At 43.4% G+C, this 15,152-nt stretch overlaps 1 protein-coding gene across 5 annotated transcripts in view; it reads left to right on the plus strand.

The window, feature by feature from the left end:
• MYOF (myoferlin) overlaps positions 1–15,152 on the plus strand; it is a 176,378-nt gene that overhangs the window by 137,687 nt on the left and 23,539 nt on the right. For 2 of the 5 annotated variants that reach the window (XM_081554058.1, XM_081554071.1), the window contains 8 exons: positions 115–276; positions 2,222–2,387; positions 5,439–5,515; positions 8,840–8,851; positions 10,264–10,362; positions 12,056–12,181; positions 14,215–14,370; positions 14,801–14,892. In XM_081554058.1, the coding sequence (XP_081410184.1) occupies positions 115–276; positions 2,222–2,387; positions 5,439–5,515; positions 8,840–8,851; positions 10,264–10,362; positions 12,056–12,181; positions 14,215–14,370; positions 14,801–14,892 (890 nt within the window). Of the gene's footprint in view, positions 1–114; positions 277–2,221; positions 2,388–5,438; positions 5,516–7,397; positions 7,476–8,839; positions 8,852–10,263; positions 10,363–12,055; positions 12,182–14,214; positions 14,371–14,800; positions 14,893–15,152 lie in introns of all 5 variants that reach the window. The other 3 variants (XM_081554035.1, XM_081554046.1, XM_081554067.1) reach the window with 3 other exon arrangements.

The following is a 15,152-nucleotide window of genomic DNA, read 5'->3' on the forward strand; positions in this document are numbered from 1 at the left end:
AATCGGTACAAGTCTGTCTTAAAGAATTTACTAGTTATTCAGAAAGAATGTTTCCTTTTGAATATTTTTAATATGCTGGTTTTTTTTCCCCTTCTCTTTATATTGTTTTCTTAGATTCTAGCTTGGGGCTTAAGAAATATGAAGAATTACCAGATGGCTTCTGTCACCTCCCCCAGTCTCATTGTGGAGTGTGGAGGGGAAAGGGTTGAGTCAGTGGTGATCAGAAACCTGAAGAAGACACCCAACTTCCCAAGCTCTGTTCTCTTCATGAGAGTGGTACCGTATCAAGACTCCATAATAGTTCATGTGTGTTGAATGGCTGACTTGTATTTGAAAAGTGAATATACACAAATCCATACATTATATATTAATATATTTCCAAAGTCCGACAACAAACAGAAAAACCCTGCCTTAGTCTGCTTGTCAGTGACTATCCTCCCTTAGATTCTCCCACTGTAGCGATAGTTCCTTAAAGCTTCAAAGAGCCCCAGTGACACAGAAGTATCTATGAGTATCTAAGGTATTTCTCCAGGACACTTCCATCTAGTCAGCTCTCTATGACAAGCTCTTAGTCAATCCTCTAAGAACAGAATATTAACCCCCAGCCATGCCCCTGTGTATGTGTGTGAACCAGAATCCCCCATAGTGACTGGCTGGCTGGGGAAAGGGAGCTGCAGAGTAATGGGGTGATGGGGCTGTGGACTGGCAGCCTGTGACTGTGCCCTGCCTCCAGGCGCCCCTAGGGATGGTGCCCACTTTTGTTCCATCGATGTTCCCCTCTGGTTATTAGAAGTTTGGCAGCCTCAGATCTGGTTCACAGTCCTCCATTGCAGACCCCATAATACTTTGGAGCAAGAAAAGGCTACTCCATCTTTCCATCTTTAAAGCAGTTAAATCCTTAACTTTTTAAAACAGGAAAACCTTTCTTTTTATACTCTACTATAAAAAGAGATACATTGCCTCAGTTTTGATGGGGTGGAAGTTCTAGAACCTTCCCATTCCTTTTCCCACCCCAGTCATTTTTCTGCCCTTGGGGCCTCCAGCACATGGCTCTTGAACTCTAGGGTCATGTGGCTTAACTCTTCCTCTTACGGATAAGGAAACCAAGACCTAGAGGGGAAAATACCCTCTCCCAGTTCCATAACCAGTGCCAGGTGCTGCCTGTGTGGCAGAGACTCTGTCAAGACTACAGCAGCAGCTACGTAGAACCCAGTGCCAGCTGCGTTCACACTCCCTGCATCAAGTCTTCCAGTCTGCAGGGCAGGCATTTTCATTCCTCTGACGTGTGCTTTGGAGAAAACTGAAAGGTTAAGTGATTTACACGAGGGGACACAGCTAGCATGTGGGTGGCCAGAATTCAGACTTAAGGTCCCTCCAGCTTCAAAGCCCATGCTTTCCCCTTGGGATGCTACCAGTGAGCACCCCCTGGAGGCTCCGAGCCAGAATCCCAGAGTGATCCTGGAGCCACTCTGCCCGTCCTTGTCCTCTCGCCAGCTCCCTCCCTGCCTCCCTAGCTCTAGTCTGGAATCTAGCCTTGGTCAGCAGAAGTGAGGAAAGCCTCTCAGTTGACCCCAACTTCTATTCCTGTGCAAGGACAGAGGTGGAAATAATCTGAGCCACATACCAGGCAGACCTGACACCAGCCCATGATTCCCCAATCAGACAGTGTCACCAAGGTCACCAGACTGTACGTAGAGGAACCAGGAGACAATGATAAAAGAGCATCCTATTTTGGCATTGAACTTCCAGGGCTGAAAGACTCCCAAGCCACAGTTATTTCCTGTGAAGGTTCAGTTTTATCTCAATCATTTCTAAATTTTAACTAATTCTAAGTAAGTGCTGACTTCACACCCTGTTAACAGAGCAGAGCCAGGCACTAAGGTACAGTTTTAGGCACTTCACGTTCATTAATTCAGCAACCCTACTGTTATTGAGATCCCTGGGACACAGAAAGGTTCCCTAAGATCATGTCATGCAGCTGTCAGTGGCAGAGCGGGGATTTGACCCCAGGCATCTGGTTCAGAGCTCAGGCCCTTCGGCTCTAGGCTGCTAGCTTGGCATGTATGTTACTGAACTGCTCACTGTGGGGCCCTGGGCCTATGCCAAATGGGCAGAGAGAGCCTGGGATGGTCCCTTTGGGGGAGTTAATTGGCAAAGCTGCCCTTGTCAGGACTTGTACAGAGAAGTGACACCCACCTCTGTGACCCCCCTCCCTCCCCAGTTCTTGCCCAAGGAGGAACTGTACATGCCTCCGCTGGTGATCAAGGTCATCGACCACCGGCAGTTCGGGCGCAAGCCCGTCGTGGGCCAGTGCACCATTGATCGCCTGGACCGCTTTCGCTGTGACCCTTATGCAGGAAAGGAGGACATCGTACCACAGCTAAAAGGTAAATGCAAGGGACGAACTGAGAAAGTAGCACTGACATAAATACACAACCATGTGTAAAACGGATAATGTGAAGCTGCTGTGTAGCACAGGAAGCTCAGCTTGGAGCTCAGTGGTGACCTAGAAGGGTGGGATGGGGAGGTGGGAGGGAGGCTTGAGAGGGAGGGGATGTATGTATACCTACAGCTGATTCACGTTGTACAGCAGAAACTAACACAACAGTGTAAAGAAATTATCCTCCAATTTTTAAAAAAGGGAAATCCAAGTCTCTAAATAACATCTTGAGTCTTTTCATGTTGAGCTGATTTCATCTTTACCAACTTCTCAAAGTGCGAGTACTTATTCTCCAGGTTTTGCAGATGAGGGAACAGTTTGATTGACAGCATGCCGTGTAACCTTCCCAAGGTGATACAGTTAGTAAGTAGCAGAGCTCCCCTTGAATCCTGGCCTCATTTGGAGGGGCCGGATGCTCAAGCTGTTACCTTCTGAAATATCCTGCTCCTGGAAAAAACATTCTTTTTTGTGTTATCCAGCAGAAAAATCAAACGGGACAATGGATGATTGCAGTTTGCCATGATAAATATTTTGATGGGAGATACAGGGGCCCCTCTGTGAGCACTGAAGGAGCAGGGGAGTTTTAAATTGCTTTCTATCTATTGTTCCACCTCGTTAATGCATCACAACATTGTTGTGATGTGATTTGAAACATATGATTTCATTGTTACCTGTGGAGGGAAAAATAACACCTGCTGAGTTTAAATGCCTGACTTTAGGTCACGTAATTAATAAGTAAGTGATAAAGCAGGCTATAGTATTATTTTAGTGTTCTATATAAAATAATAACTATATGGATAGCATTTTGCACTTGTCTATTCAAGAATTACTTGTTTTTTTATTTACCATGTGCTAGAGACTGTGTTAGGGGCTGGGTACTGGATCCCACCCATGAGCAAGATCCTAGAGACCCTAGGCTTGTGAGATTAGACCCAGCGGAGAACTGACACCCATTCAGCTGATCGCTGGCGGCCTCAAAACTGAAACAGATGTCTTCTGTTTGAGCAGCTGTGCTGCTAACTGGTTCTGTGTAATCTTCCATAAGGTTTGGTATTGATTTTACAGAGCCTCTGAAACTTATCCATTGTGGGTCTGAGCATCCCGAATCCCTGATTCAGAGAAGAGAGAAAAAAATCCACAGTCACACTTGTGCAAAACCCTACATTTATCCATACATTTCCCATGCAAAGCGTTTTGTGCTGAATAGATGGTGCCTAAACAGCAACATTTTTATAACAAGGATTCACATAACTGCAGGCGTTCTTTTATCTGGGATTACATAATGGAGAGAAAGTGTTTTTCCTACTGCTTTCATGAGGGAACACTCTTTGGCACAAATATGTGAAATCATTAGGAAGGTATAAATGCAGATTTTCTCTGGCCTCAGAATCTGAGTGGACCTATGTGTGTCAGTAGGTCAGGGGCAGGCAGAGGCCTCCTGGTTCATAATTCTATGTAGTTAATGTGGTCAAGGCTTCAGAGAGTCCCTGAAGAGGAAAATTCTTAAGGTGAATGGGGAACACAGTGTTCCCAAGACCAGAATCTGTTATTTTAGATCCACCTGATACTTTGTTTAAACCAAGTTGAGGTAAGAGTCCAGGGATATGCTTGGCTGGTCTTGTGGGGGAAGCACACAGAAGAACTTGCCTCCCCTTCCTGAGCTTTTGTTGACATGAGGACTGTGAAGTGGAGAACTGATGATATAGAAAGGAACCTGCAGGCAGTTTTCCAGCATGCCTGCCCACTCACCCTTCTGTGTTGCTACAGTTGTTGGGAGTTGGGGGAAACTATCTTGGAAGCATGGAGACTGCTGATAGATCTGGGTGTGCCACGTGTATATTCAACCACCTAGCAACAGCATAGCAACTGGTGCCTCGTAGATTCTCAATGTCGGTCTCCTCTGCTTCCCCAGTGTTCCCCTGATCATTTCTTCGACATTTACAAAGGTCCTGCTTTGCTCTGTACTCTGGTATGACAGTTAAAACATAAGTGTTAAAGTCAGAGAGACCTAGATTACTTACTTCCACTTGTGATTGATTGTTCAACCTGAAGCAGACTTGCTTTCTCTGAGCCTCAGTTTGTTTGTTTTTAATCTCTATAATGGGTATAATGCCACATATGCACTTATTCTACAAGATTTTTGAGGGGTTAAATGAGATCACGTATGTAAACAGTTTAGCCCACTGCCTGGCACATGGTAGGTGCTTAAAGAATGTGTTTTCCCTCCTTTATGTCCTACGCATCAATTGCTGGGTCAAACAAAAAGTTCTTTTGGCTTGGCAGAATTTGTTCTGTCTGGGTTCTGGCCTTCTGATGAATGTCTGTCTGCCTGATGTCTTCATTCATAAAGGGCATCTGTACCTCTCACTCCATCCTGCCCTAAGCTGAAGCTTTGGCATCCCATTCAGCTGAACCAAATCTGGTGAGCCCCGGGGGTCGCTCATGAGCCCTCGCTCTAACCCCAGACTCTGGAGCCACAAACATTCTGGGAATTATCTAAAGTCAGGATGGTTGCCTTTTCCCTCTACATATACTGTAAGAACTGGGACTGAAAGAGGCCGCTGCAACTTCAGCCCTGAAATGTGCCTATTGACCCTGCTTTGCTTTTCTATGTCTTAGAACAGACTCCATGAAAAGGAGACTCCTTTTCTGTAGCCCCCTCACAGCCCCAATATCACTCCTGCATCCTCTAAAGACATGTGCTGATAAAATGCTTTTTTCAGCATTCCCTATCTACAGGCATTGGGCTAACTATCTAAGGTAAAAGAAAAAAAACAGGCCAGCTAATCCCCTTAAAATGTCTCAAACCAATCATATTTTGGGGAAAGTGATGAATTGTTGGGTTATTTTTCTACAGTCTGGTGTGGTCTTCTCCATTTAGTAAGTCTTATCCAGGAGCAAACTCTACCATCCACTGTGTGGCTGTTAAACTTGAAATAGAAAGCTTACCACTATATTTTTGTAAGTATCTTAGATTATGAAGTTGTCTATCTTGCAGCCTCCTTTTTGTCTACCCCACCCTGCCGGGACATCGTTATAGAAATAGAGGACACCAAACCATTACTGGCTTCAAAGGTAGGCTCAAAACTGATCATTCATTGGATGATGTTGGTTTTATCTTCCAGGTATCTAAGCATTAGATGAATTCAGTCAAACAACCATTCAATGCAACTAAAGTTAAGATAACAAACCAGCTTATCATGGTAAAGAACCTGGCTCTTACATTCATCAGTAGCTTTGGTGACATTGTGTGTGAACTCATGTCCTCTCCCCTCAGTCACCAAGGATACTTAAAATAATACTTGGGCCCGTGCTGCACTCTCCATGAGGGAGGGGAATCTAGACAACAGTAAGTTTTAAAAACTCCCCAAGCGATTCTAACGTGCAGGCAGGTGTGAGAACCGTTGATGTGGATGGTCTGAGTGATATCATTTGCAAGAGCAATCTCAGGACCAAATATACAGCATCACAACATTCAGAAGAGAGATACATGTTCTTTTCCCCCTAAATGAAACAGAAGGGTCATGGATTTTTAATGACTCTATTTGTCAGTGTATGGGATATCCCTGACTTTTATATTCACTGTGGTTTTGAAATTAAGACATTGGTGGAAATGCTCACTCAGGACCCTATTTTAAAACCATTCCATCCAGTTTGACAAGAAGGAAAGGGTTGGGGGGGGTTCTCAGCCCAGAAAAAAGAAAACATCAAATATCCCCCTGTTTCTGTTGGCATTCATGATGGACTTTCACAGCATGTTTTAATGTGCAAACTGGCCAGAAAGTACACATGATTGCACTTTAATGTGTTAGGTCCATAAACAGTGCCTTTAAAGAAATCCACTTTCTTCCCACTGCATTAAACTCACTAACAATTGGACCATATTAAATGTGGGCTCCACAGCCAGCACCACATAGCAGTGTGTTTGATTCTATTCCCTGAGAACTCTGCAGTCAGAAACGACAATATCAAATTTGTAAAACCACTGTGTTTACTTTATAAACAACCCCAGATATTCCCAATAAAACAGTAATAGCCCAGGGAGAAGTATAATATACTTAAGATCTTTTAAGTACATTTTCACAACTACTCTGGAAAAAGCCAGTTTAAGATACTACCCTGTGATCTGCCTCCAGATTCCATTGTCAATCAGGCCTTTGTGTCTTCTGTATACTCGGTAGCCCCAGGTATGGAAGATCAAGAAAAAGAATAAAGTCAACCTATGCCCCAATCTCATTCATTTCTTCCCAGTAGTTAAGAGATGAGGCATAGCAACACACAGTGAAAGCTGAATTTACAGCATATTTTAAGTTGCGACCCAGCGGGATTGAGGAGAAGGTCATATCGTTCTCATGTACTATATATCACTTTAATCAGCTTCTCTCCTAACACCTGGTGGAGATATACTGTGTGATAAGAAAGGCTATTCGGAATGGCCCCTAAAAATCTGATTCCATCTGTTCATTGGGGAAGACAGGGCTCATCTATGCAAAGTCAAATGAGCAAAGTTGAGCTCTGGAAGAGCCAATGACCAGCTTGCTGATGTCCTGGATTATATGTACATGTAAAATATGTTCACACATGTAATGCACATAATATACACACATGTAACGTGTGTTGTGTTGTATGTGTTACATGTACATGCTTTGTGTGTGTGATGAACGTCTGTTACCACTAACTCAATTCAAGCCTTTTATATGGGTAAATTGAGGGACTGGGTCAACACTGTGCTGATGATGGAAGCTGGAGGCTGTGGCTTCAGGAGACAGTCTCATGCTCACAGAAACTCACACCACCACCCTGTGGTGACTGTGAGAGCTCTTGTCGGATGGGCTCAGCACCACCACAAGTAAAGCGGGAAAATAAACACGGGGGTGGGGGGACAAATCACTAAGTGCTAGCCAGATGTCATGGACGTTCCTACATGGCCGTTTCAACGATTACCTTCCAATTCCAGTGCTTAAGCAGCATGTCAGCAGCACTCAGCAAAATGGCTTCTCCAGCGACAGTGCATGTATGTATGATAAAAAAATGCGTGAAGCTGCCTGGGGCTGCAGGGACTTAGCTCTAGAGACTTGAACTCTCTTTTCAGATTCTTTTTAGATTTTGGAGCGAATGATGATCTTTAAACAAATGTGATTGTTTAAGCTTCAGGGGAGAATCTACTGTGCCCTGTGGATGTAATGAAGCAAGTTACTTTAAGTTGCTTCAGTTACTTTTTCATGTGAAGTTATGAGCAAGTGGACATGAATACATTTTCCTGTATTAATTCTAGATTTTAACATCAGCAATCTGTTTTGAAAATGCTTTTTAAATCATGAACTGCTGATATCTTTGAAAAGGTTTCAAATAGATGAAAATAGGTGTGAATAAAAAGATTCTAAAAATCTGAGTTCAGAATGTGCAAACACTTTGGTGTAAAATCCCTCTCTCCAAAATCTCAATTCAGTTGTGATGATTTAACTCTTAGTCGCACTTTGATACTAATCTAATAGAATTGTCACCTCTATCTGCCTCTCTGCTTCTCTTGGCAATTCTGTGTGATGAACAAAAGTTGATTCAGAAAATGCCGAGGGGCACTTGCAAAAGAAGCCTCATAGCCACCCCTCACTCCCTGCAGGAAGTGCCTGTAGTGAGGAATCACATTTCCCTTATATTGGAAATGAACTTAGGAGGCAACAATTCTTCAAACTGCCCCTGAGGGCGAGCTTGGCTAACGTTCCAGCAGGTACCTAGAGAAAAGTCATACCCCAACATCCTAGCTGTCAATTCTTTCATCTCCTGGTGGATTCTCCATGCGGAAACTCAAAAGGGAAGGATTTGGTCAGTGAGAGACTTGACATCATAGAACAACTTTGATGGATGGATATGTATTTGGTACTATAACATCAACATAGGGAAAAACCAAGAAAAGATGCTTATTAATAATGATGTTGCAATCATGTTGGGTATAAACATCTTGCAACAGGAGTTTTTGAAGAGATGAGAATTAAGCCAGCTGGGAATATACTTTAAAAGCTAAATGGAATGAAAGGTTTGGGGCAGGAGGGTGAACAACTGTACCCCGCTAATCCCCCAGCATCCTATGTAATCACTGTGCTGGTGGACAGAGATTGTCTAACTCTATTAAAATGGGATGTGGGTGACTACCTCCAAGCCTTTTATTTTAATACTGTTTGTAACTCTTTTGCATATTTTCAGAGAAGAAACCAAAAAGGTGTGTTTAATAATGAGATCATCTTGAATAAATAAACCATCAGAATGTTGATAATATAAATGATGGTTGAAAAATAATGTCTCCTTTTCTCTTTCTTGTTCAACCTAATGCTCATGGGGTCTCTACCTCCGTGTGACCTATACATGTTTTGCCTTCTTCCTGGCCATGTATGTGATGAGCAGCTAACAGAAAAGGTAACTGTTTTATACAATTTGCTAGATTTATAATTCATGTATTTTCCTATAGCTGATATGTTAAAAAAAAAACTGTTTTTAAATCCAGGATTGGGTTTACTGATCCATAGAGGGTAAATAACTATATGTGTAAACATGTGTGGGCTGTACACAGAGAAGAAATAGTTTTTCTTGAGTATTTCCTCTGTCTCACCCCCTGATGAAATAGGAGCTGTGTTGCTGATGACACACTATTTTGGGCAACCTGTCTTTACTAGGTAGATTAAGATGCAGGTGGGTCTGATGAAGATCTATTCTTGTTTTAAATCTGAGTGGAATTTATAGTCATAGCCTGCTATAAACTACAGCCTTCTGGAGTTTGAGAATGTTCCACAAGTGATTCCAAATGCCGTCCCTTCTGCCCAAAGAACCACCAAAGGTTCTCAACTCTGGCTGCACATTGCCTGGGGAACTTTTGAAAGCATCCTGGATGCCAGGTCTCACTCCAGGCTGATTGAATTAGAATTTCCAAGAATAGATTGGGAGCCACTGGTCTAAACAAAGCATAATGCCTCCGTACTCTTGCTTCACATTTTATAACCAAAGCTCCTTCTCCTAATCATCTTATTTGATGTCCAAAACAACCCTATGAGGTGGATGTGGAAAGATAGTGTTAGCCTATTCAGTGGATGAAGAAAGTGTTGCTCAGAGATTTTAAACAGCATACCTAATGTGGCGTGGTTTGTAACATAAGGGTATGGCTTATAATGTAAAGGATAGAACTTGAGTTAGAAACAGTTTTTCCCATGCTTAGCTTAGTGAGCTTTGTTTTGCAATGTGTTACTGGCTAAAAGGGCTTAAAGATATGAAATAATAGAAAAACACATACTGGAGGATGGAATAGTAAATACATACTAAAGGTTTGGTTTTTTTTTTTTCACTTTACCTGTATATGTAAATATTGTTGTTCAGTCACACTGTTTGCGACCCCATGCACTGCAGCATACCAGGCTTCCCTGTCCTTCACTATCTCCCAGAGTTTGCTCAAATCCATGTCCATTGAGTCTGTGATGCTATCTAACCATCTCATCCTCTTTTGCCTTCTTCTTCTTTGTGTATGTAAATATCAACAGGATAAAATAGTAAAAACAGTGAAATGAATAGACTGTATCCATAGAATGTAAGAAAATCACCCAGTATAGCTGTGGCCATTAAAGCTGCACACATTTCATTGGCCAAGGATCATCACTTCAGCTCCACCTTCCACGTGGAAGAGTTCTTATTGCTTTGGTGCATGTAAACAAAAGTCATATAATCTCACTTCTTTCAGGTTCAGAGTACCTGTTTCTCTTTTCTGTTACATGGTTTCCCTGCAATGATTGGAAATCCAGGTCATCACTAAGGTTTTGCCATTTTGATGTGTCTTTCTTTAGGAGGAAGAAATTGTTGACTGGTGGAGTAAATTTTATGCTTCCACAGGGGAACATGAAAAATGTGGACAATATATTCAGAAAGGTTATTCCAAACTCAAGGTACCTGGGCCTATGCAACTGTGGGTGGGGGATGAACATGCATTAAAACTGGTCACAGGCAGAGCTGAGTGAAAGCCTGAAAGGTCTGATGGTGGGGGGCTGAGGGGGAGCGGCCAGGATCACCTCTGGGGGAGCCGTCTTGTGATGGATTTTGGCTTTGCTGAGATTTACAGGGCTTGAGAACAGCTGTTGATTTATGGTTTTTGTGACTGCCACTTTGGGGCTTGGGGATATCTGGCTGAGTGAGGGTTGGGATTGGGTTGGCACTGCACTAATTAGGCCCGTAAACGGCTGTCCAATTTGACCAAGGGAGACCTTAGAAGTCATGGTGCTCTTGCAAAACAGCATGAAGTATCAGCATGCTTCATTCTGTCCTCCATTCTGGGCATCAGTTTCACTAGCTGAGCAGTTGATTCTTTTACATGCATGCAGCATACAATCACAACTGTGTGTCCAGGAGGGAGATGAGCTTTTGAACTAGGCAGATCTGGTTATGGATGATCTTTCTGTTAAGGGTTTGAGTTTTCTAGTTCTTTATTCAGTTTTCCAGTAGTAAAGCTAAAGCAAAGGCTAACATTTTCAGAACAATGCATAGCAGAAAGATAAACTTTAAAAAGAGAAATATCAGGCCATTAAAATAATTATCTCACATGGAACTCTGCTCAGTGTTATGTGGCATCTTGGATGGAAGGGGAGTTTGGGGGGAGAACGGATACATGTATATGTGTGGCTGAGTCCCTTTGCTGTTCACCTGAAACTATCACAACATTATTAGTTGGTCATAGCACCAATACAAAATTAAAAGTTAAAAAAATTTTTTTCTCCATCAAAGTGGAAAAATCCACATTCTTTCATGTGATTGTCATAACATCTCAATGTAGCTTAAGAAACACCAGTATGTGAAGAACCTCTCATTTAGAGAAATAAACTAGTCTGGATCAGCCCCACAGTCCATCCTCTGTCTCTCCCTCTTTCCTTCCTTGCTTCTCCTCCTCTTCTAGCTCTTTATCAAGGTATAATTTACATACAATAAAGTAATTCATTCAGTGAGTTATGATTATATATATATACCTACATAAACCACTACCAAAACAAGGCAACAAATATTCCCATCTTCCCAGAAAACTCCTTTGTGTACCCCTTTCCAGTCAATTCCTAACAACCTTCCAACCCTCTTAGACAGCTGATCTGATTTCATCATCACAGATCAGTTTTGCCTGTTTTCATACTGCATATAAGTGGACTCATACAATATGTATTTGTGTGTGTGTATGTGTGGCTTCTATAGCCCAAGACAGTAGTTTTGAGATAAATCATGTTGTCATGTATATCAGTAGTTTGCCCCTTTTTATTGCTGAGTCATATTCCATTGTATGGATGTATCATGACTTGTTTATCCATTCTCTGATGATGAAGCTGCTGTGGACATTCTTATACCATGCAGACATGTTTTCATGTCTCTTGGATGAACACTGAGGAATTCAACTTCTGTATCATAATGTAGCTGGATATTTAACTTTAGATTGTCAGACACTTTGCCAAAGTGTTTGTATCATTATGCACTCCAGCTGGCAATGTGAGAGTTCCAGTTGCCCCATCCACATCTTGTGTGCATTTGGTATTGTTAGTCATTTTGATTTTAGATCCCACCTGTGTTATAATGAGAAATTAAGAATCTGTTGATGGTTTGCAGATATATGATTGTGAACTAGAGGATGTGGAGGAATTCGAGGGCCTGACAGACTTCTCAGATACTTTCAAGCTGTTTCGAGGCAAATCAGACGAGAATGAAGATCCTTCTGTGGTAGGGGAGTTTAAGGTGAGTAAAATGTGTGTCTATCCTGTTTAAAATCCATCTTTATTTTCTTTATAGACCTAGGATAAAAGACCACCAGTCTCTGGGTCAGGGACCTATCCTCTGACACCTGAAGGATGCTTGGAAATGCTAACAAGGAAAAGGGCAGTGAGATTAGGGGCAGAATCCTCAAAGCCAGTCTTCCTGCTGATGCCAACCAGCCTTGAATCTTGTAGAGTCAGCCTCTCTAAGTCCCACTCCTCCCCACACGTCCCCCACCCCCTCCCAGGCTTTCAGCTGGATCATCAGTACAACACCTTCCCAATCCATTGTCCTTGTTCCCTTTCTCATTCACGATCCAGTCCATCCTCCATACAACCAAATCCGATCATGTTTCTTGACCACTTAAAGGCATCGCTTTTGAGTTTCCATTTGGTCAAGTCTCAACTCCTCCCTAGGGTGGAGCTGGCCTTTCACAAGCTTCTTGTCTCCCCTGCCACCACACCCTCTCCAAGCCCCAAACACATGCTGTCCTCTCACAACTTGGAGCCTTGGGACAAGCTCTTCTTCATTCCCTGGATGTCCTTCCTTCCTGCTCTGTGGTCTGACAAACTCCTACTCATTCTTTTAAGTGCCAGCTCCAATGTCACATTCTTTGTGAAGTGCTCCCTGATTGCTCCTGGCAGGGTGACTCACTCCTGCTCCAGGCTCCCTGGGTCCCCACCGCTAGTAAAGCGCCTTTCACATCATAAATATCTGCTTCCACAACTGCACCTCCCTCCAACTACAGGTAGCAAATCCATGCTACTTCTAATCCTTTCAATAGCAGACATTACTAATCAACTAGACCAGTTTACCCTACAAGTGGTCTCAAAATCCTTGTCATTAGAGCTTCCACCCCAGTGATTGAAGATAGCCTGAGAGTCAAACCTATTTAACATCCCTGTGCCAGACTGGATTCCTTGAGTTCACTTTGGGCCCCCAGTACCTGGCACATGGTAGGTGCTCACTTCCTGCTGCTCTACTGAATGAAAGTAGCTGGAACCTAAGACGCATAAGTTCTGTCCCAACTTTAGTGCTTTCTCTTGTACATAAACTGGTTTCAAGATAAAATATAAAGCCTCTCAAGCTGACCTGATGGCTCACTCATTCAAAACCACTTACTGTGCCCCAGCTTCATGCCCAGCCCTATGTTAGGTCCTGGAGATAGTGACAAACAAGAAATGTTTCCCTCCTTCAGGAAGCTCACAGTCTAGTGAGACAATAAATAGTAATGACGCTCCGATAGCTCAGTTGGTAAAGAATCTGCCTGCAATGCAGGAGACGCCGGTTCAATTCCTGGGTCAGGAAGATCCCCTGGAGAAAGGAAAGGCTACCCAATTCCAGTATTCTGGCCTGGAGAATTCCATGGACTGCATTGTCCATGGGGTCACAAACAGTCAGACATGACTGAGTGACTTTCACTTTCAGTGAAGCAGATGTCATTGCTGCAATAGGGATGAAAGTGGGGTTAGAAGAAGATGTTAGGAAACTCATCCAACCCAGGGGCAGTCAGGGAGACTTCCTGGAAGAAGTGACACTTTTCAACTGAGACCTGAGAGAGGAATAGGAGTTTGCCTGGGAGTAGAAGGGGGTTTATGCAGTAATGCAAAAAAAAAGGGGGTTGGGAATCACCTTAGTATTTTATTGGGTTTAAAAAATAATCATTTTTATTCCTGTCTTCAAAAAATTTGCAGAATTTCACTCCTACCACCTCCTTTGCCATCATATTGGTCCAAGCCACTTCCATGTCTCCTCTGGGTTTTGGCCAGGCCTCCCAGCTTCTGTTCTGCCCTTTCTTCTCTCCTGTGATCTATTAATTATTTTATCATCATTCACTTTCCCCATCAGAAACATACAAAGCATACCATAGCTTTCTTTCACAAAAGCAGTCCTTATTCCTCTAATCCCACAGCCCTCTATGGCTGTCCCACATGTCTGGGGGGAATACACTGCCCTGAGCCCTCTGCTCCGGTCACCCAGGGCCCTGCGGCTCCATCTGTGTGTCTCTCTCCTAGGGCTCCTTCAGAATCTACCCACTGTCGGATGACCCCAGCGTGCCGGCCCCTCCCCGGCAGTTTCGGGAATTACCTGACAGCGTCCCACAGGAATGCACGGTTAGGATTTACATTGTTCGAGGCTTAGAGCTCCAGCCCCAGGACAACAATGGCCTGGTAAGAGTCTGGGTGTGGGGCCTTCTCCTGTAGCAAGATAATTACAGTCATCAACCACCATAATTGTCATGTTCCTTCTTTCTGGGCATCTGTTATCTCTCAAGGGGAAAGATACTCTATCAAAACAATCTGTTCAGGAGGATGGTCCCAACAGGGATTTACCTAAGAGCTTGAAGGGAAGGGGCTTTGGAGCCTCTGGATCATCCTTCTCATTTTACAGATGTGACCTCAGAGAACTGCTTTGTCACGCTCCCGGCCACCACCTCTCCTCCAAAGGCATGCTGGCTGCGTGGCGCCAAAAGGGAGCACTACCCAGACCTGGTCTGAGGCTGCCCCTTCTCATCAGGAGTCACACCTGAGTCTGTCCCTGAAACTGACTTAAGCTGGCACCCCACAGTGACATAACCTGTCCTCTGTTTCATCCCCACAGTGTGACCCTTACATAAAAATAACACTGGGCAAAAAAGTAATCGAAGACCGAGACAACTACATCCCCAACACGCTCAACCCGGTGTTCGGCAGGTAACAGATATTTCCTAACGCGTTTCTGTGGTTCTTTTCTTCATGGCCTCCATGCTAAGGATGCAATATGTACTGCCAAGCTTTGCTCTACGCCCAGAAACTGTGAAACCATGTCTATGAACTATTCAAATATCCAAGTCAGTGGGGCAGATAATGAATATGTAAATACATAAATAAAAGCATTTTGTGAAAGCGAAAAGTGCCGTGAAGAAAATTAAACCAAGTCTGAGAGACCTGCTGTAAGACCCAGGGGCAGGGGT

The sequence above is a fragment of the Giraffa tippelskirchi genome, chromosome 2, assembly GCF_054371585.1.
Source record: "Giraffa tippelskirchi isolate mGirTip1 chromosome 2, T2T-mGirTip1v1.2.pri, whole genome shotgun sequence".
NCBI lineage: Eukaryota > Metazoa > Chordata > Mammalia > Artiodactyla > Giraffidae > Giraffa > Giraffa tippelskirchi.